Here is a 23,026-nt window from a genome sequence, read left to right on the forward strand (position 1 = left end):
AGTGTATTTCCTGGTACTCATGTGACTGTCTCTACTTCCTTTGCACGGGGGAGTGTATTTCCTGGTACTCATGTGACTGTCTCTACTTCCTTTGCACGGGGGAGTGTATTTCCTGGTACTCATGTGACTGTCTCTACTTCCTTTGCACGGGGGAGTGTATTTCCTGGTACTCATGTGACTGTCTCTACTTCCTTTGCATGGGGAGTGTATTTCCTGGTACTCGTGTGACTGTCTCTACTTCCTTTGCACGGGGGAGTGTATTTCCTGGTACTCATGTGACTGTCTCTACTTCCTTTGCACGGGGGAGTGTATTTCCTGGTACTCATGTGACTGTCTCTACTTCCTTACCATGGGGGAGTGTATTTCCTGGTACTCATGTGACTGTCTCTACTTCCTTTGCATGGGAAGAGTATTTCCTGGTAATCATGTGGCTTTACTTCCTTTCTAGCAAAGCACAGGAGTCATGTCTTGTTGTTGTAGTTCAGAAATCTATTCTAAGTAAAATGTCACTATAGAATCACGAGTTCTACAGTCCATTCATATTTCTCTCTTTCAGAACAGCAAGCCGGATTCATTACTGAAAATGGAGGAAGAGCATCGATTGCAGAAAACACTATTTTCAGCAAATAAAGACAATAAATTCAAGTTCTCGTTCACCAATAAGAAATTGTTTGGGTATGTACAAGAGATACAGTATATATATATATTGGATAACTGCTGGGAAACATGCCCATTTTTGCCCACACCCCCTAAATAACCAAATCCATTTTACAACATTTGGCAGGTTATGAAGACATTTCTGGGAGTTTTAGGGCCATGTTTTACGTGTTACAACAGTTTTGCTAATGAAAGTGATATCGCCCTTTAAGCTTTAAGTCTCAGTTCTCCCAAGAGACCTTTTTATCTTATTGGTTACAATTATATCAGGTGCTCAGTATTCTGGTGTCTCTGCCAAAAGCCTCTTATTTAATTCAGTTTCAGAAACTTTGTATTTTTTCTAGAGTCAGTGCAGGAGATCAAAGAGTAACATTTTCATAAAAATCTGTGAGTGCGGGCTGAGCTGTCAAAATCAAGACTGACCCGCGAAAAACGGGACAGTCGCTTCACCACCAACCAATGGGCTAACGATTAGGAGTTGTATGTGATGCATGTGGGCAATGGTGACCTACACCTGGAGTGGAGTCTTTTATCCTGAACCCTCCTGAGGGTTTCTAGACCAACCAATCTCTTCTGGAAAGTGCAACAGATGCAAATCACTGGAGGTCATTTATTATTATAAAAATTTGCACCTGGGCAGTAACCTATGGCAACCAATCAAATTGTTGGATTCATTGTTCTACCTGCAGCTGGCTTTTAAAAGCCAATCACTGAATGTAGCTGCCCATGGGCAAATTTGCCCAGTATTGATAAATGAGCCCCACTATGTTTTCTATCTACAATGTAGATGTCTGTGTGTAATTTAAACATGGAGGCATAAATAAGCAGACACTTGTTAGAATGTACTAAACCAGCGACACAGGAATGACTATACTGGGGTGCTGGCAGGAACAAGTCTGATAATATAACTTTATGTACTTCTTGTATTACAGCGTATTTTGGAGCAAGCCAGACCTAAAGGAGAACATATGCAATGATTTATATGATATTCTAGGACTTTACCTTTGAAATTGCCCTTTCTTTTTCATAACGGCTTCACAAATTTGCCAATGGCTATAGCCATGTTCTCTGCAAACTATATGCATGCTGTAGAGATATAGGATTGGCTTCCTTACCCGTAAACTATTGCTGAGTGTCCTCTGTGGATTGCTGACATTTATCTGATAACAATATGTATTTACAAATGATATTTTTTCAGTGCTCAATATGAGCTCAAAGTGGAGAAACACTTCGTTGCTACTTCATTTTAGAGCGTTGGCCAGTGTATTGGACTGCAAATTATTTTGGGGGCCCCTTGTTTTTCCTCCTATTTGTACCTGGTTTTATAGGTATGGAAGGTACTTTTTAATGCTGCATGAATTAAAGCTGAGATATATGGTTGTAAATGTGCAAAATATATATTAATGGAACATAGGTGATTTATTGATACCAGGAGTTTTGAAAGTTTGGGTCCAATTAAATATACTTTGGTAATGCTCTATTAAGGGGCCAACATTTCTTACTGGGATTGAAATGTATGCATTAAGGGGCAAATTTTCTAAGTTCAAATGGTAAATTTGAATTTTCAAGTTGTTTTTTTTTTTTTTGGTCAACTGGAATTTGAACTTGAATCTGAGATTTATCATCCCTCTACCCTGGAAGTAGCTCGAATTCAATAGGTTGCCACCTGAAACTTGCCGAGCTCATGTAGAAGTCAATGGCAGAAGTCCGCTGACCTATTTTCTTTTTTTTTTTAAGTTTTTATTTTTGCATTTTAAACAACAGTTGTCATAAGGAAGAAAAAATAAAAGTGAGTAGAGAAGGATTTGGAGCAGATAGAGGAGGAGAAATGATTCAAATATTTCACTTGTCAACTTATTCTTGTGCACATTCCGAGGAGTTTGTTTTACCGTCGTGGAATGATACCCGTGTACCCCAGACTGCATCTAATTTTTGCGGGCAACCCCAGGCAAAATATGTCGGTTTCCGTTGACCTATTTGAAGAAGTTAATAGCCTTCCTGACATTCGAGTTTTCTTTCGGAGAAAAACTCGATTCAAATTACACTTTGAAATCGATTTGAATTCGATTAGAGTTTTTGGGTCGGTAACATTTGTTTGAATAGTAAACGTTTGAGTTTTTTCTTAAAGGAGAAGGAAACCCAGTCGGCGCAAAAACCCTCCCCCCTCCCGTGTGTTGCCCACCCTCCCTCCTCCCCCCTGGCCTACCTGTCCCGCTGGGCAAATGCCCCTAACTTGTTACTTACCCTTCTGCGCAGGTCCAGTCCACGGAGTTCACAGGCACCATCTTCTTCCACGCGATCTTCTTCCTGCTTTGACCGGCGTTTTGGCGCATGCGCAGTAGGAGCATTTCGTCGGTACGGATCTACTGCACATGCGCCAAAAGTCACAAAGTTTTCCGACTTTGTGACTTTTGGCGCATGCGCAGTAGATCGTACGGGCGAAATGCTCCTACTGCGCATGCGCCGGTCAAAGCAGGAAGAAGATCGCTTGTAAGAAGATGGCGTCGGTCAACTCCGTAGACTGGAACTGTGCAGAAGGGTAAGTAACAAGTTAGGGGCATTTGCCCAGCGGGACAGGTAGGCCAGGGCGGAGTTGGGAGGGTGGGCAACACACGGGAGGAGGGGAGGGTTTTTGCGCTGACTAGGTTTCCTTCTCCTTTAAATAAGATACCATTCGAGTTTTGAGTTCGAGGTAAAAACAAAACTCTTTACATTCGACCTTTGATAAATCAGCCCCGTAGTGTGTATCTATGCAAAAAGACAATTTACAGTTTCAGCGTCCACAAAATAATCACCAGTTTTCTGCTTGTGTTCATAAACAAACCTTATTGCAACTTTTGCAAACTTCTTACTATACATGGGCCTGTTTGCTTTGCCATAGTCATGTGACTTGTGTTTCAACATGAAAAAGAGTCAGTGTTCTGAGTGTGTTGTTGTATATAACAGCCTTGTGATGTCATGCACAAAATACAGGTCCACAGAAGTTTCCAAATAAACAATTTCATGATAACTGAATCATTACAGAAATCTGCACAGCAACACACTTTCCATTAGACAAGATAATTACATGGAAACGAATGCTTGTGTCTTTGCTGCGGGGTTGTAAAGCAATAATTAGTGATTCGGTTAAAAAGACCACTGATTATGCCTCTCTGTTCCTTGCACCCGTTTCCTTCATAGTCCGTATTTAGCCACCTGTTATGTTTCCACCCAACTTGTAGCCCAGATTGACTTCTTATATCCCACTCATTCCAACAGGTCCAAAGGGATCAAGACCCAGAATAGTCCCAGTATTTTTGGATCTCTGCAGAACTTTAAAGAAGACAAAACCAAACCAGTCAGGGACGAATATGAATATGTATCGGATGACGGAGAGTTGAAGATTGATGAGTTTCCCATCAGACGAAAGAAAACGACCACAAAGAGAGACTTGTCCTGTAAGATCCGATTGTGACACAATCTCAGATACACACACAGTAACACATATAAGCTGCTAAATCATTCTGACAGTTTAGACGGAGAGATTTAGGGGTCTCCAGCTGGAAGCCTGTCAGGAACATCACCCTTTGCCTCTATTGTTCTTATTTTAAGAAGACGCACAATCCCTGTTGATAAAGAGTAACCCCACACCATGATGATAGCCCCCAGGACTCACTGTAGGGATGGTGTATTTGAGGTGGGCCAGTGTTAGAGTTGCACCACACATATTGTTTTGGCCAAATGCTCTTGGTCTTGGTCTTTTGGTTGTCAAAAACTTTTCCCACATTCCATATGGGTTACTGTGATGCTTTTTGAAATACTGCAGACATTCTTTTCAATTAATATTGAATAAATATCCTGTAAATGATATCCTTATAAATGGTGCTTAGTGATGTCATCAGTTATACTCGGTGCTTAGTGGTGTCATTTCTGTCACATGACTCCATGAAACTTGTGTATTATAATAAAGTACCCCCTGTAGCAAAATAGGAAGTCACCTCGGAGTTCTATGACCTGTATAAAAACACTTGGCAGTGGCGTAAACCCCTCTTCCCTGCGGCGGGGAAGTGGGACGCAAGTCGGGCGGGTCAGAGGCAGGATGTGGGCGGGGCAGAGGCGGAACAGGAAGTGGTCTGGAGAATGGGGATCAGAGTGCGCCAGGCCTCTCTGAAGATGTTTTTGCAGGGGGAGCCCCAGCACACTATAGTTACAGCCGCATGCTTTTTCTGGTCATGTAACTCCTCAGTAACTTAGAAAGTGCTTTTGTTTTACAAGAGGGGGTACTTTATTCCCATTATCATGCACCCCCTTTTGTAACAATATTAGAAGTTAACTTGGATTCACATGATCATGCAACTTCTTGGGTCCATTATTGCAGATATAATGGCGGCTTTTGTGCTGCCCAATACAGGCAGAGTCATGCAGAGACCTTGGGGTGGTTGACTGTGCACCTCAACTCTGTTCTTCAAGTGATAGTTGGCCCTTCAGTAGCCCTTCTCATGTGCCCCTTTCTAGGCAACGTCTGGGCGGTTTCAACCACTCAAATGCTTAAATATTTCTCAGTAAATATTCAGAGTCCTTATTTGTGCCTCATATGCTGCATTGACACTTTCATTTTTGTGTTGTCTAGTTTTGTCAGATAACAAGGAGACTCCTCCTCCACCTCCAGCAAAGAAACCCAAGGGCCTGGAATCAAAATATAAGGTAAATATTTCCTCCCCGGGTCTAGTCAATACATTATGTTTCACTATTATACCATTTGCAACATGAGATCACGTCTTTCTCATCAGGCACCAACTAATCTATACTCCAACATCTAAATGCATTTATTTCTCGGTAATTCTTATCATTTCCTAGAGTGATGATACATCCGATGAAGACTCCCTTCACATAGACACAGAGGACAAACCAGCGCGGAATTCCAGAGTCAAAAAGGACAGCGGGAGCTCAGCTGGGATATTAGATCTGCTACAGGCAAGCAAGGAAGTTGGTGGTTTGGATTATAACGCAAACAGGTTGGTGTTGGCTCTCCCTAAACTGGAAACAAAAACTACTGTGCCACATGTAAACCTGGAATAATATACTATTATAAGTTATAAATCTGTTATAATCACTTTTATTGCCAGCATGGGGGGGTTTGTGCAATTTCTGGTACTCATGTGACTGTCTCTACTTATTTTGCATGGGGGAGTGTATTTCCTGATACTAATGTGACTGTCTCTACTTCCTTTGCATGTGGAATATATTTCCTGGTAGTTATGTGACTGTCTCTACTTCCTTTGCATGGGGAGTGTATTTCCTGGTACTCATGTGGCTGTCTCTACTTCCTTTGCATGTGGAATATATTTCCTGGTACTCGTGTGACTGTCTCTACTTCCTTTGCATGGGGAGTGTATTTACTGGTACTCATGTGGCTGTCTCTACTTCCTTTGCATGGGGAGTATATTTCCTGGTACTCATGTGACTGTCTCTACTTCCTTTACATGTGGGCGTTATTTCCTGGTACTCGTGTGACTGTCTCTACTTCCTTTGTACGGGGGAATGTATTTCCTGGTACTCGTGTGCTGTCTCTACTTCCTTTACATGGGGGAGTGTATTTCCTGGTACTTGTGTGACTGTCTCTACTTCCTTTGCATGGGGAGTATATTTCCTGGTACTCATGTGACTGTCTCTACTTCCTTTGCATGGGAGTGTATTTCCTGGTACTCATGTTACTGTCTCTACTTCCTTTGAATGTGAAATATATTTCCTGGTACTGATGTTGCTTTCTCTACTGCCTTTGCATGGGGAGTGTATATCCTGGTACTCATTTGAATGACTCTACTTCCTTTGCATGGGGAGTATATTTCCAGTACTCATGTGACTGTCTCTACTTCCTTTGCATGGGAGTGTATTTCCTGGTACTCATGTTACTGTCTCTACTTCCTTTGAATGTGAAATATATTTCCTGGTACTCATGTTGCTTTCTCTACTGCCTTTGCATGGGGAGTGTATTTCCTGGTACTCATCTGAATGACTCTACTTCCTTTGCATGAGGAGTATATTTCCAGTACTCATGTGACTGTCTCTACTTCCTTTGCATGGGGAGTGTATTTCCTGGTACTCATGTTACTGTCTCTACTTCCTTTGAATGTGAAATATATTTCCTGGTACTGATGTTGCTTTCTCTACTGCCTTTGCATGGGGAGTGTATATCCTGGTACTCATTTGAATGACTCTACTTCCTTTGCATGGGGAGTATATTTCCAGTACTCATGTAACTGTCTCTACTTCCTTTGCATGGGGAGTGTATTTCCTGGTACTCATGTTACTGTCTCTACTTCCTTTGAATGTGAAATATATTTCCTGGTACTCATGTTGCTTTCTCTACTGCCTTTGCATGGGGAGTATATTTCCTGGTAGCTTGTCTCACACCAACCTAAGGAAAGACGTAGCTGATTAAGGGATTGAGTCCCGAAATTCATAGGGCTTTAGATCCCTGTGGGGTCTGTAATAAACCTGCCTTTATCCTTGAATGGAGTGCCGTCTTTCCTTTGGTTGGTGTGAGACAAGCGGTGGAGACGCTGCAGACAGAGCACCCAACAAGGAGCACACGGAGCAGTGCAGGGGGGTTAGCTGGGAGCGGTCTAATTGGTGTATTTGCAGTGTATTTCCTGGTACTCATGTGACTGTCTCTACTTCCTTTGCACGGGGAGTATATTTCTGGTACTCATGTGACTGTCTTTACTTCCTCTGCATGGGGGAGTGTATTTCCTGGTAATCATGTGACTGTCTCTACTTCCTTTGCATGGGGGAGTGTGTTTCCTGCTACTCGTCTCTACTGTCATGTGACTGCCTCTCCTTCCTTTGTGGCAAAACCAATATTCCTTTGTTGCTTTATGCCTTTTTGCTGTCCTGGGCATTAGTTACACAATAGTTTAACATTTATTTATTTACCAAACATTTATAAGTATATTTTAGTTGTGAGGGCACAAGCACACTTTCTGCTGCCAAAGTGGTTTGACATTGCTCTCCAATTTGTCACCATAAGTGTGTCGTTGTGTCGCTTGTGTCGCTTGTGCACCAATGGCCGCTGTGGATCTGGCATGTGAGTCACACTGGAGGCAAGTTCATGCAGTGTTGATGGACTCAAGCAAATTGTGCTAGCTGTTCATTGGGATGGGATTGTGATTACTCAGTTATATCAAAGCAGATTTTACACCCCAAAGGCATTTCCTCGTGCCGTTACAGTCAGGTCACTTGATGGTCCATTTCCCTGGTAATTACTGAGAGGAGTGAGTCTTGTGTGTGCAGCAAACAGCAACAGCCATGGAATTCTGACTTGGCAACTTCTCCTAATGACTCCTTCATTTGTTCCTGTAAAAGCGTTTACTCTTCCTATGAAAAATAAGGTCAATTAAGGACATTGCTCTGGAAAACCATTTATTCCATTAAAGGCTATTCATTTCCATGTTTAAAAAACACTTCTTACCAGAAAGTCCTTTCCTAAATAAACTTATTAGTTAGACTCTGATCCCAGAACATTCAGCCTTAATTATGTAAGAAGAGCATTTCTCTTTATATTCCACCTTATACATTCATTTCCTTCTGTTTGCTAAATAAATTGTCAGATGTGGAAAATAGTCACCATTGTCAGAGACCAAATGTGGAATATATATACCGGTATATGTGTATATATATATATCAATCCCCAGAGTCGAGTTCTTTGACTACATAAAGGCACAAGGCTGCAGGCTGAGTTATACAGGGAACTCTGAGTATCACTCATGTATTATAAGGGATAATGTATCCCCTACTGTAAATGATAAGGATATTAGAAGTCACTGAGGGGTTGTTCTGTGACCATATAAAGGCACAAGGCTGCAGGCTGAGTTATACAGGGAACTCTGAGTATCACTCATGTATTATAAGGGATAATGTACCCCCTACTGTAAATGATAAGGATATTAGAAGTCACTGAGGGGTTGTTCTGTGACCATATAAAGGCACAAGGCTGCAGGCTGAGTTATACAGGGAACTCTGAGTATCACTCATGTATTATAAGGGATAATGTACCCCCTACTGTAAATGATAAGGATATTAGAAGTCACTGAGGGGTTGTTCTGTGACCATATAAAGGCACAAGGCTGCAGGCTGAGTTATACAGGGAACTCTGAGTATCACTCATGTATTATAAGGGATAATGTACCCCCTACTGTAAATGATAAGGATATTAGAAGTCACTGAGGGGTTGTTCTGTGACCATATAAAGGCACAAGGCTGCAGGCTGAGTTATACAGGGAACTCTGAGTATCACTTATGTATTATAAGGGATAATGTACCCCCTACTGTAAATGATAAGGATATTAGAGTCACTGAGGGGTTGTTCTGTGACCATATAAAGGCACAAGGCTGCAGACTGAGTTATACAGGGAACTCTGAGTATCACTCATGTATTATAAGGGATAATGTACCCCCTACTGTAAATGATAAGGATATTAGAGTCACTGAGGGGTTGTTCTGTGACCATATAAAGGCACAAGGCTGCAGACTGAGTTATACAGGGAACTCTGAGTATCACTCATGTATTATAAGGGATAATGTACCCCCTACTGTAAATGATAAGGATATTAGAAGTCACTGAGGGGTTGTTCTGTTACACAGGTAATGGAGCTAAGTATCACTTGTGTATTTGAATGCACAATGTTCTCAGCTGCTAAAGACTATGAATACATCCACATGTCTGAATGGAACTTTCTGGTTTACTTCCCATAAAGCCAACCCCCAGCATCTCCGAGCACGCAGGAAGCGATCCAGGGAATGCTATCAATGGCCAATCTGCCCTCAGATTCCTGCCTACAGACCTCCTGGAGTGCAAACCAAGCCAAGAATAATTCCATATCAGCACAGAATTCCAAGAAGTCGGGCAACAACAAGCTTGCAAACAAACGAGCCAGCAAGAAAGCCAACAAGAAGAGCATTACAATGGAAGACTATGACGAGGAGCAGGATAACTTGGAGGCGTGTTTTAAAGATTCTGATTTTGGTAAGTGCCAGCCTTATCGATTGTGTGTTTTGTGCTTGGTCAGGGCTCAGCTTTACAGATGAAATTCCTGCCAACATTTACAGTTAAACATTTAGAAATACCTGGGGGCACATTTACTAAGCTCGAGTGAACTTAGAATTTCAAAGTTTTTTTTGGGTACTTCGACCATCGAATAGGCTACTACGACCTTCGACTTTGAATCGAACAATTCGAACTAAAAATCGTTCGACTATTCGACCATTCAATAGTCGAAGTACTGTCTCTTTAAAAAAACTTTGACTACCTACTTCGCCACTTTAAACCTACCGAGCACCAATGTTAGCCTATGGGACCTTCCCCATATGCTTTCTAAGCTTTTTTTGATCGAAGGAAAATCCTTAGATCGATGGAATAAAATCCTTCGAATCGTTTTTCCTTCGATCGTTGGATCGAAGTATTTGCAGTAAAAGTATTTTACTTCGAGGGTCGACTATCGAGGATTAATTAACCCTCGATATTCGACCAATAGTAAATGTGCCCCCTGATGTCTGTACAGTTATGGTACTTATAGGTTATGAAGATAAAGGTCAAGTCCACCAAGAGATTAAAGTTTGGGAGCCTATTTCTAAAAGGCCAATATAGAACTCTCTTTTTCTGTTCAATTGATGCAGACCATTCCCATAATTTATAAAAAATGTGCCAGGATAACCAGTAATGGAGAACCACATAATGTGTTTTTTTCTTAAAATACCCCTAAAGCCACCCGTCCAGTAGCATTAAACGTTAATAACAGAGAGTTAGCTCTCTCACTCAAACTATTCTTGGGACAGTGCAAGCTTTCATTTGGCGGGAGTACTAGTTATATTTGTACTTCAGCCTATAGAAGGGTGGCCCCACCTCCAGCCTAGAGTAAATGTCACAATGACCCTCCCTGCTTACTGGGGTTCAGCACTGTAAGGTTTGCTTGAATGGCTTAAAGGGGTTGTTCACCTTTAAATTAACTGTTAGTATGACATAGAGAGGGATATTCTGAGACAATTTGCAATTGGTTTTCATTTTTTAATATTTGTGGTTTTTGACTTGTTTAGCTTTTTATTCAGCAGCTCTCCCATTTATAGTTTCAGCCATCTGGTTGCTAGGGTCCAAATTCCCCTAGCAACCATGCACTGATTTGAATAAGAGACTGGAACATGAATAGGAGAGGCCTGAATAGAAAGATGAGAAATAAAAAGTAGTAGTAATAATACTCTTATAAGTTGGAAAGAGTCAGAAGAAGAAGGCAAATAATTAAAAAAAAACAACTATAAAACATAAATAACGAAGACCAATTCAAAAGTTTCTCAGACCGTACCATTTTATAACATACCAATAGTTAACTAAAAGGTGAACCACCCCTTTACGGCAGGATTTCTAAGAACGACTCCCAATCCAAGTTATATCTAGACACGCCCCCATGCTTTCATGAAAGCCCGACCCATTTTTTGGAAACTCCATGATTCCACAACAGCTCATTGGCAGTAGTCACTGAATGCCTTAATGTTCATACTGAAATTACCCAAAATTGTTGTAAAACAAATTATATATATATTAAAAAAATATATATATATATATATATAATAAAATGTATTGTCAGATAAATAGAAATAACAAGTATTTTTTTCTGTTTTGACCTTTCATAAATGGGCTCCTTATTACCATGTATTTTTTAGAGTGCCAAAATCCTTCATAAAAACTAACTTTTTGTAGTTTTTAAAAGATATGCCTGAAATTGAACTTCACTTTGACAGGTCACGGGTATTTTCATGGCAAGATGTTTTTTTTTTTATTAATTCCATTGTTGTTTTTATTATTATTACTATTATTAACTGTCCATTTAGGCCTTGTCCTGACCCTAGCAAACAATTGCACTGTATATTGAGGCAAGCAAAGCCTAAAAGTTCATTGAAATAAAATAAGATGACGTTCAGATGTAAATTCTATTAGAGGATTACATCCTGTTAAAGGGGAACTAATAGTTTTAACAGCTAGCAATCCAAAATAAAGTACACTTCTGCTGAGAAAAATGTCAGACAAATAAGAAATACTTGACCATTGAGAAACGTTTCCCTTCTCTGCACTAAAGTCTGGGACCATACATGATACTCGCTGACCTGTTGCACAGCTCTGCAGTTAGTTGCTTTGTATAACCAGGTTCTGTAGAAGATGGGGGGCTGGGATACAGGGGGGTTGTGGCTGCGTGAAAGTCTCTAGCTCCCCATTTGTAGTGTAGAGGCAGCGCACTCCTGGGTTTCCGAATGAACCTCTCTAGCTCCCCACCTGGCTGCTGCCACTATCTTCCGGAACCCCCTTGGCTCCCCAGGTCGTATGTGCAAGTATATAACCGTTAGATTTTTCGTTTTATGCAGTAGCGGTTCTGCGTAGGTTTGAGGTGTTTAAAGGAGAAGCAAACCCTTTCGGCGCATAAAGTAGGGATGCACCGAATCCACTTTGCAATAGATTCGGCCGAACAGAATCTGAACCCTAATTTGCATATGCAAATTATGGGTGGGAAGGGGAAAACATTTTTTACTTCATGTTTTGTGACAAAAAGTCTTGCAATTCCCCTCCCCGCCCCTAATTTGCATATGCAAATTTGGATTTGAATCCTGGATTTGGTGCATCCCTAAAATAATGTCTCCCCCCCCCCCCCCCGATTGATAAGGACTTTATTTACAGGATATTCAAGTCTCATAATGGAAGCCTATGGTAAATTTGGGGTTGGTGAGAAAAATGTTCTTGGTTATTACTGTAATAATAGTAAACAAACATGTTATGCCTGGTGAAAAAAAGGTGGCAAAACTGAGAATTTTTAAAAATAATTTAAAAAATGTACAATACTACAGTAAAAAGATGGTATTAGTTGTATCCCAATAAATGATGATAGTATCCCTTTAAAAACATGGTGTCACTCTAGATTGCATGCACATTGGTGTGGATTTAAATTAAATATAGTATTAGAGTCTGTGGTTCCAACCCCAACACAGGTTGACTTGACACTCCTATTTTCTTGGTTTTGGTGACAAGATCCAATTTATAGACGTGTCCCTTCTGGGTGATCCTATCAATGTATTGGCTGATGGGTGTGGCTTAACATGAGGGCGTGGCCTAGTGTATTTGGTTAGATTCACAGGGGTGCCCAGAAGGTAGAACGGGATGAGTAGATCTCAAGACACTGTCAACAAACAGCTTGTTCAGCTTTTCATTCAGATCTTTATTGTTACAGTTACATAAGAAATAGTTGCAAACAGCAATATACATTCTCCTAAATCAATATAATATTTAAGAACTATTTCCCATGGAACAGAATGCTGACAATGATATTATGGATGTAGATCAGAATGGGAGAATATAGTAGAGCAACACATTAGTAAAGTATAGGTGCTCCTGGGCTACAACTAATGGGACTAAGTGTCTCTGGCCATTAGTATATTTTACAACACAAACATGAAGATGAAGTGAAAATGGCCAGTGAATATGATGAATCTGCTCTTTGGAGCTCCTGTAACTGTACATTTTAGCCCTGTGTTTTGCTTGTATGTGAGGTGGAAACTGGTTTTTAGCTCCCTGGGGTAATTGATTTACTTTTGTGACTGATTGTGTAATATATAAATAAGACATATACTGACATTCTGGACACGGAATGAACAAGGAATACCTGGATCCAGTGTTTCCCCTTATATTCTGCTTATTCCTGCTCCCCAATGTTACAGGGACTCCTGTCCAGCAATGGCTATTGATCTGCTCAGTCAGTCTCTTATTGACTCCACTCCCAAGCCTGTTCCACCTGATTATTATTACTATACACATGAGCCTGACATTCCTCACATCCACTAGGGCTTAAGTACAATCAGTTGCACACACTGGCGTCTCCATGTGAAATTAAACGATTTATTGTTACCTGATTTGGGAGACAGTCTGGCATTTTCTCCTATTTGCTGTGCCGTCTTCCTGGAATTTCAACAAACTGCATTGGATTTGTAGCCATCATTTCAATGGAAGTATTAATGAAATCCCAGTCGCAACATCATCTGTCGTATCAGCAAGTGGTCCATGAGAGTCCATGGGGGAAGTTAGCAACACTTGGGGCAGTTACAATAGAACTTCCAGCAATTGAAAGAGTGTCCTGTGAGGTAACCAGAAAGTACTTACAGCTAATGAGAGTGAGGGGAGTGTCCTGTGAGGTAACCAGGAAGTACTTACAGCTAATGAGAGAGTGAGGGGGAGTGTCCTGTGAGGTAACCAGGAAGTACTTACAGCTAATGAGAGAGTGAGGGGGAGTGTCCTGTGAGGTAACCAGGAAGTGCTTACAGCTAATGAGAGAGTGAGGGGGAGTGTCCTGTGAGGTAACCAGAAAGTACTTACAGCTAATGAGAGAGTGAGGGGGAGTGTCCTGTGAGGTAACCAGGAAGTACTTACAGCTAATGAGAGAGTGAGGGGGAGTGTCCTGTGAGGTAACCAGAAAGTACTTACAGCTAATGAGAGAGTGAGGGGGAGTGTCCTGTGAGGTAACCAGGAAGTACTGACAGCTAATGAGAGAGTGAGGGGGAGTGTCCTGTTAGGTAACCAGGAAGTACTGACAGCTAATGAGAGAGTGAGGGGGAGTGTCCTGTGAGGTAACCAGGAAGTACTTACAGCTAATGAGAGAGTGAGGGGGAGTGTCCTGTGAGGTAACCAGGAAGTACTTACAGCTAATGAGAGCGTGAGGGGAGTGTCCTGTGAGGTAACCAGGAAGTACTTACAGCTAATGAGAGAGTGAGGGGGAGTGTCCTGTGAGGTAACCAGGAAGTACTGACAGCTAATGAGAGAGTGAGGGGGAGTGTCCTGTGAGGTAACCAGGAAGTACTGACAGCTAATGAGAGAGTGAGGGGGAGTGTCCTGTTAGGTAACCAGGAAGTACTGACAGCTAATGAGAGAGTGAGGGGGAGTGTCCTGTGAGGTAACCAGGAAGTACTTACAGCTAATGAGAGAGTGAGGGGGAGTGTCCTGTGAGGTAACCAGGAAGTACTTACAGCTAATGAGAGCGTGAGGGGAGTGTCCTGTGAGGTAACCAGGAAGTACTTACAGCTAATGAGAGAGTGAGGGGGAGTGTCCTGTGAGGTAACCAGGAAATACTTACAGCTAATGAGAGAGTATGGGGAGTGGCAAGACTGCCATTAAATGCCATTACTTATTTTAGACTGAAGTACCATCTTATTGCCATTTGATGTTTTCCCTTCCCTGACCAATTGACTTTATATATGTTACATTAATTGCTTGCAGCACGGAAATTATTATAAGTACTAACATACCAGCCTGTTTTTGTTATGAGCTAAGGGGGCCCAGTCTGAAGGCCAGTTAGGGGGAGATTTGGGGTGAGTGTTTATTTGTGCCCTGGGTACCCCTGGAACTATAGCAGGGTGACACCCCAATGTTTCTATATATCTGTAACCTTGTTATGAGCTAAGGGGGCCCAGTCTGAAGGTCAGTTAGGGGGAGATTTGGGGTGACTGCTTATTTGTGCTCTGGGTACCCCTGGAACTATAGCAGGGTGACACCCCAATGTTTCTATATATCTGTAACCTTGTTATGAGCTAAGGGGCCCAGTCTGAAGGTCAGTTAGGGGGAGATTTGGGGTGAGTGTTTATTTGTACCCTGGGTACCCCTGGAACTATAGCAGGGTGACTGTTACCCCAATGTTTCTATATATGAGTTACCTTGTTATGAGCTAAGGGGGCCCAGTCTGAAGGTCAGTTAGAGGGAGATTTGGGGTGAGTGATTATTTGTGCCCTGGGTACCCCTGGAACTATAGCAGGGTGACACCCCAATGTTTCTATATATCTGTAACCTTGTTATGAGCTTAGGGGGCCCAGTCTGAAGGTCAGTTAGGAGGAGATTTGGGGTGAGTGTTTATTTGTGCCCTGGGTACCCCTGGAACTATAACAGGGTGACACCCCAATGTTTCTATATATCTGTAACCTTGTTATGAGCTAAGGGGGCCCAGTCTGAAGGTCAGTTAGGGGGAGATTTGGGGTGAGTGCTTATTTGTACCCTGGGTACCCCTGGAACTATAGCACGGTGACACCCCAATGTTTCTATATATCTAACCTTGTTATGAGCTAAGGGGGCCCAGTCTGATGGTCAGTTAGGGGGAGATTTGAGGTGAGTGCTTATTTGTACCCTGGGTACCCCTGGAACTATAGCAGGGTGACACCCCAATGTTTCTATATATCTGTAATCTCGTTATGAGCTAAGGGGGCCCAGTCTGAAGATTAGAATTATTTGCTTATAATGTACACGAAAAGGCTTCCAGATAAGAGATCCCATACCTGTATTAATAATTCCTTTAGTCAAATACAAAGTAAAATTGATGAAGAATTGTCATTTAAATCCATAGACACTATTCAAATAGATTGATTGTTTTGTTTCTGGAGTCTGTTATACATTTACGGAATCCCATAATGCTCAGTGAAACAGAGTAAAATACTGTATTACAAACAGTGCAGTCTGATGGCATATTTGCAATACTATTTAATAGCTATATAGTTATCATTGCCTTTAATGCAGAGTGCAGTTACATCCCCCTGAATTAATCTGCTCCTTGGAAACAATACTTCTTCGTTCAGCGCTTGAGATTAATTGCTGTTTTCAATTTCCTGGTTATTTCTTGAAATGAAGAGAAGTATTTTCGCAGAAAACTACAGAAACTAATCATGGGGTTTCACTTACAAGGTACCAGGAGGAGGAGGCTTTACATTTTTAGTGGCAGTGCAGGAAAACGAGATTGAAAGATCTGGGGTGCATGAGGGGGTGCAAGGGCTGGCGCAAGTGCAGCCATGTTGGATAAGGGTGGCCATAGACGTAACAATTATGATCTTTCTCGGAAAAGATCTTTCCAAAAAAGATTGTTCGTTTCAATACACATGTGTAGAGCTGATATACAGGTAGATATACGGCAAGAAACAATAGAATTCTACCTGTATCTGACAATTCAGCACTAACAATGGCCGATGTTTGGGTCCCTTCAAAGGCACACAATCAAAATTTTCCGTCCAAGCCGATCGACGAGCCGACCAATATCCAAGTCTTCTGCCGATATCAGTCAGCTCTTTTTCCACCATACACGAACCGAATATCAGACGAAAATTTGTTTTTGTACGATATTATCTGTGCGTCTATGGTCACCTTAAGGAATAGCGAAGGTAGATTAGATTTGGGTGCAGAGACTTGCAGGGACACTAGGGGTTTCTCTAAAGCATTATAATCTGTCACCAACAGGGTTAAAGGAAAACTATACCCCCAAAATGAACACTTAAGCAACAGATAGTTCATATCATATTAAGTGACATATTAAAGAATCTTACCAAACTGGAATATATATTTAAGTAAATCTTGCCCTTTTACATCTCTTGCCTTGAGCCACCATTTCGTGATGGTCTGTGTGCTGCCTCAGAGATCACCTGACCAAAAATACTTCAACTCTAACTGTAACAGGAAGAGATCACCTGACCAGAAATACTGCAGCTCTAACTGTAACAGGAAGAGATCACCTGACCAGAAATACTGCAGCTCTAACTGTAACAGGAAGAGATCACCTGACCAGAAATACTGCAGCTCTAACTGTAACAGGAAGAGATCATCTGACCAGAAATACTGCAGCTCTAACTGTAACAGGAAGAGATCACCTGACCAGAAATACTGCAGCTCTAACTGTAACAGGAAGAGATCACCTGACCAGAAATACTGCAGCTCTAACTGTAACAGGAAGAGATCATCTGACCAGAAATACTGCAGCTCTAACTGTAACAGGAAGAGATCATCTGACCAGAAATACTGCAGCTCTAACTGTAACAGGAAGAGATCACCTGACCAGAAATACTGCAGCTCTAACTGTAACAGGAAGAGATCACCTGACCAGAAATACTGCAGCTCTCACTGTAACAGGAAGAGATCACCTGACCAGAAATACTGCAACTCTAACTGTAACAGGAAGAAGTGAGGAAGCAAAAGACACAACCCTGTCTGTTAATTGGCTAATGTGACCTAACATGTATGGTTTGTTGTTATGTTTGTACAGTACAGTGAATCCTACGATCCCAGGGGGCGGCCCTTATTTTTTAAAATGGCAATTTTCTATTTATGATTACCCAATGGCACATACTACTAGAAAAGTATATTATTATGAAAATGGTTTATTTACATGAAGCAGGTTTTACATATGAGCCGTTTTATGCAATATCTTTTTATAGAAACCTACATTGTTTGGGGGGGGTATAGTTTTCCTTTAAAGTGATGCTGCATTTCAATATCTACTTCTACTTTTACTACAAAGTGATACTTCCCCTTTAACAGTGGCATTGTCTGTGGGATTTATGGACTGAACCTGTGTTCAGGTTATAGGACTTTCCTTTTGCATCTTTCAGTTGTGCAGAATAGCCTTGCTCCAGACTCACCAGTTGGCAATCGATCTCACCATCTGCCATCTTGGCACAGACATGAGCCCCTGGTGTATGGACGGATTAGCCCAGTACTCACAATCCGGAGTGGGGACACTGAGCAGCTGCCATGTGACTGATAAAAAACACTGCTGCATTGAGACTACTGAGCCATTGGTCTTTGTTTGTATTCCGTTTTGCAGGTTTGGTGTGGCACTTTAAATTAGACTGACAAGAAAAGCAAATAATTAACACAACAAACGAATGAATGAAATTTAAAAGCAAATTGTCTCGGGATATCGGTATTTCTATTCTATAAAAAAGTCCTTTTTACTATAGAGTTCCTATAAGTGTAAGCTCTTTAGAAAGCAGCTTTAGATGCAGCTCTAAGAGAGAGATCTGGTGGCCCTAGTCATTGCTATAGTAATTGTAATGTGGCTAAAGACTCTCCAATAATGCTGCTCTCTCTTTGTGTAGTTTACCCTTCTCTAGAATCAGATGAAGATAATCCAGTGTTCAAATCTCGAGCAAAGAAGCGAAAGTGTTCTGACGATGCCCCTTATAGCCCCACAGGTGAGCCATCTGTTTCTGTGATTCCTCAATAAGACCTTTCATGATTGTCAGTTGCAGCTGCTGACTGTTAATCCATTATGTGGGAAAAAGTCCAGTTGGTTAGATTAAAGGAGAAATAAAGCCTAAACAAAAATATGGCTAGAACTTTTGTATTTTATATTCTGAACATACTATACCAGCCCAGAGGATCAGTAATGACTCAGGCCTTTAAAATCTACACCAGCAGCTCCCCATCCTCTGATGTTATTAGGCTGTGTCGGTGTATATTGTGAGTGGGTTCTTAAACTCAAGTAACTGGCATCAGCCGAGAGAATGTGCTTGTGAAAAAACATGGGGAGCTTCTGGAGCATATTGAGACACAAAAGAGCTTTAGTTCTCCTTTAAGGCCGGGTATAGATGGGAGACTGATGTGAGATAGTCTCTAAAGCCACTTTGCTGGGGCATGTGTTATCTGAGACTCCAGGGTCCACTAGAGGAGAGACATCCATGGCTGCTCTGGAGAGTTGCTAGATGAGTATTTCACATAAATATGATATTAGTGAGACTGCTGCTACACATGTAGGTAGGAATTTTGTTTATTGATTACATTCCTGTTACATAACACAAAACTTTAAAACAAAACAATGTACAATGTTCTTTAAAAAACTTAATGCATTAAATAGACAACCCAAACTGTTAATATGCAAATTATTTCTCCCCAAAACTTTCCCTTACACCTGTATCATTAACTGAAAGCTTCCTCTCCTTTCCCAGGGACTCCCTATATTACATTAAACTGTATTTAATTAGTTACCCCTTTTGATTTCTTTGGGGTTTTAGGGGCCTTTGGGTATTTGACAAATTCTTCCTCCAATCCTTCCCCAAATCATTTACCTGAATTCCATTCATTCCTTGGGCATCACCTTCCTCCTCCAAAAACGCCAGCCCCCCTCCCTCTGAAACTCCCTGCTCTCCCATTTCAGGTGTCTTTCCTTTTCTTCCCTTGATCCTCTATGATGGGCTCCTTCCCCTGATCCTCTATTATGGTATCCTTCCCCTGATCCTCTTGATGGGCTCCTTCCCTTGATCCTCTATGATGGGCTCCTTCCCCTGATCCTCTATGATGGGCTCCTTCCCCTGATCCTCTATGATGGGCTCCTTCCCTCGATCCTCTATTATGGGCTCCTTCCCCACACGCTGCTCTTGCAGAAAAACACAAGATTCAGCTGCATGAACCTGCAAACTCCTTTCTCTTTACCTTTCTGTTCCTCCTGGCCTTCCTCCTGACTGTCACCTTCTGCCTTATAAAGCTGGGCATAGACGTGTAAATTTTACCTTTGTATCCTCTGCTACGTCCCCCCAGGTCTTCCCATCTAGCAGGAGGGCTACAGATGTAGGTAGGGACATAGATCTAGTGGGTTGCCCAAGGCTGTATTCCACAGCATCTCTTCAAGTCAGCAGGCAAGGTTTGATTGCACCTCAGCATTAGATCTCTTGGTAGGCTCTTAATCTACCTTGTTAGTTGGCCTAAATTTCCTGCCAGTACCATGCCTATCCTCTCTTTCTCAAGGCTTCTGCAGTTGTCTCACTGCTGGACCTTCAGTCCTATCATAACTTCAACATGCTGAGCTTTTCAGTAGGCCCTCATATGAACGCTTGTGCACTTTTCATTTAGAAAATAGCTTCTCCCAGTTATCTACTGGCCCCAGGTATGAAGGGGACATTTTACAGTAGCCCCACACTGACCCACTTATGGTTGATCTTCTCCTGGGAGGCACATCCTAGTAGGGGAAGAAGGCACTGAGGAAGACAGATGAAAAAATATTGTAAGAAATAGAACTGAAAATGGAGGTAAGGGGAGCCTAAATAAGGAGAGGGGATGGGAGACAAAAGGAGAGAAAGTGGGTCAGGGGAGAAGAGCGAGCATGAGTGAGGGTAAGGCCATATAGTTAGGGGAATAGAAAAAGTGGAGAAGGAGAACAAAGCAAAAAGGGTAAACGGGAGGGAGGAACATTGTAGCAAAAGAAGGGAAGTGAAAAGTGGAATGAAAAGAAATGAGAGCGGTTAGAGTTTATACATCTTGCTTTTATCTTACCTGTAATTTCTGTCAACCTTTGCAAATTGTACAATAATATTACTGCCGAGCCCTCACACCACACACACACTGTGTGACATTACATTACTAATTCATAGGCATTTTGATATGATGCACTGTTTTCTGATTGGCCAATAAAAATCACTGCTTTGTTTTCTGAATATTTTTTGATCTTGTACTCCACCCTCCAGAGGCAGAATGTGGTTATTAGGAGTAGGAAGGGGAAATTAAAATTCTATTTCTCTGGACACCTGATCTCAGCCAGAAGCCTCAGGGAGATGAAAAGGAATCACTGGTGGTTCTGATAAAAGAATGTACAGGCAGGGTTCCTAGGCTTTGAGGCATTTTTATCCTACAGTGATGCTTAAAATGTATTTATAGGTGTTTCAGATAAGGTGCAGAGTGATGGTGTCCCAATGTAGGGTTATACAGGATGGGCTGTGTCAGATGAAACAAAAATACCAACCTTTTGAAATTCAGAAATACATGTAAAGCAGAACAATTCAGCATTATTTAAACTTGTTCAGAAAAAGAATTAACAGGACCAAATACTGTCCAATACCTGCTATATGGTACTTTTCTTGCTGTACTACCATGTCTGTTGGATGTTTTGTTCAGCATTTATTGGAAAGACAAGCAAGCATTATGCCACGGTTCATGAACTGTTGCCCAGTAGAGGTTGCTGCTTCGGGTTCCTAGCTGAGGAGGTTTCTGAATTACTGCCACAGTTATTTGGTCATTTGTAATTCTATAAATAAATAAGGTTCAGTTTGCAGAACTTCTTTTTCGAAACATGTACAAAGAAAAGTGCGTGACCAGGGAATACTTTGCCTTTATCTTCTTTTGTAGGACAAACAGTTTTGTCGCTCCCTGCTCATGTATTACCCATGTGACTTATACTAAGGCCGAAGCTATAGAAAGCCACTTTCAAAACCTCGAGCAGAGTGGAGTTCATCAGTTTATCTGGTTAGGCAAGTGCAATCTTTGTTATGCAAGTGGAACCTGAGTTAGGTTAGTAGAGAGATGGTTGGGTTAGTGGAGTTAGGATTAGGCCAGTGCAGCCTGAATGAGTTTAGTAGAGTGAAGCTTAGGCAAGTGGAGCTTGAGTGAGGTTAGTAGACTGAAGGTTAGGCATACACAATCTGAGTTAGGGCTAGTGGATTCAGGGTTAAGCTAGTGGAGAGAGGGTTAGGCTAGTGGAGCCTAATCGTTTCCTTTGCAGTGTGAAATGCTGATTTATCTCCCGTTCCTTCCCATTTGGTGCAGTTGGTACAGCCTGTGATATTTATACTTAGCTCTTTTCCAACTGTTCACCTTTAGCCAGAGTCGCTCCTTCGATACCCCGACAAGACAGACCTGTCCGAGAAGGTACGAGAGTGGCATCTATTGAAACAGGCCTGGCAGCCGCGGCGGCAAAACTGTCTCAGCAGGTGAGCCCTCAAACACTCCCTTATATGCACCCACTGTCAGTTCTTACATGCACCCAGTGTCATCTCTTACATGCACCCAGTGTCAGCTCTTACATGTACCCAGTGTCAGCTCTTACATGCACCCAGTGTCAGCTCTTACATGTACCCAGTGTCAGCTCTTACATGCACCCAGTGTCAGCTCTTACATGCACCCAGTGTCAGTTCTTACATGCACCCAGTGTCAGCTCTTACATGCACTCAGTGTCAGCTCTTACATGCACCCAGTGTCAGCTCTTACATGCACCCAGTGTCAGCTCTTACATGCACCCAGTGTCAGCTCTTACATGCACCCAGTGTCAGTTCTTACATGCACCCAGTGTCAGCTCTTACATGCACCCAGTGTCAGCTCTTACATGCATCCAGTGTCAGCTCTTACATGCACCCAGTGTCATCTCTTACATGCATCCAGTGTCAGCTCTTACATGTACCCAGTGTCAGCTCTTACATGTACCCAGTGTCAGCTCTTACATGCACCCAGTGTCAGTTCTTACATGCACCCAGAGTCAGCTTTTACATGCCCCCAGTGTCAGCTCTTACATGCACCCAGTGTCAGTTCTTACATGCACCCAGTGTCATCTCTTACATGCACCCAGTGTCAGCTCTTACATGCACCCAGTGTCAGCTCTTACATGCACCCAGTGTCAGTTCTTACATGCACCCAGTGTCATCTCTTACATGCATCCAGTGTCAGCTCTTACATGTACCCAGTGTCAGCTCTTACATGCACCCAGTGTCAGCTCTTACATGCACCCAGTGTCAGTTCTTACATGCACCCAGTGTCAGCTTTTACATGCCCCCAGTGTCAGCTCTTACATGCACC

At 42.0% G+C, this 23,026-nt stretch overlaps 1 protein-coding gene and 1 long non-coding RNA gene across 3 annotated transcripts in view; one reads left to right on the forward strand and one right to left on the reverse strand.

Moving 5' to 3' along the window:
* Window positions 1-23,026, forward strand: part of phf2.L (PHD finger protein 2 L homeolog) — a 93,761-nt gene that overhangs the window by 64,683 nt on the left and 6,052 nt on the right. The window contains exons 14-20 of one of the 2 annotated variants that reach the window (XM_041591004.1): window positions 557-675; window positions 3,916-4,094; window positions 5,267-5,340; window positions 5,494-5,651; window positions 9,393-9,661; window positions 18,568-18,663; window positions 22,058-22,167. In XM_041591004.1, the coding sequence (XP_041446938.1) occupies window positions 557-675; window positions 3,916-4,094; window positions 5,267-5,340; window positions 5,494-5,651; window positions 9,393-9,661; window positions 18,568-18,663; window positions 22,058-22,167 (1,005 nt within the window). The remainder of the gene's footprint in view (window positions 1-556; window positions 676-3,915; window positions 4,095-5,266; window positions 5,341-5,493; window positions 5,652-9,392; window positions 9,662-18,567; window positions 18,664-22,057; window positions 22,168-23,026) is intronic. The other variant, XM_041591006.1, reaches the window with a different exon arrangement.
* LOC121403138 lies at window positions 7,553-13,885 on the reverse strand. Its single transcript, XR_005967080.1, has 2 exons — window positions 13,578-13,885; window positions 7,553-8,013 (listed from the first exon to the last, which is right to left on the reverse strand). It is a non-coding gene; the product is annotated as an uncharacterized LOC121403138 (long non-coding RNA).

The sequence above is a fragment of the Xenopus laevis genome, chromosome 4L (genome assembly GCF_017654675.1).
Source record: "Xenopus laevis strain J_2021 chromosome 4L, Xenopus_laevis_v10.1, whole genome shotgun sequence".
In the NCBI taxonomy this organism is placed as follows: Eukaryota; Metazoa; Chordata; class Amphibia; order Anura; family Pipidae; genus Xenopus; species Xenopus laevis.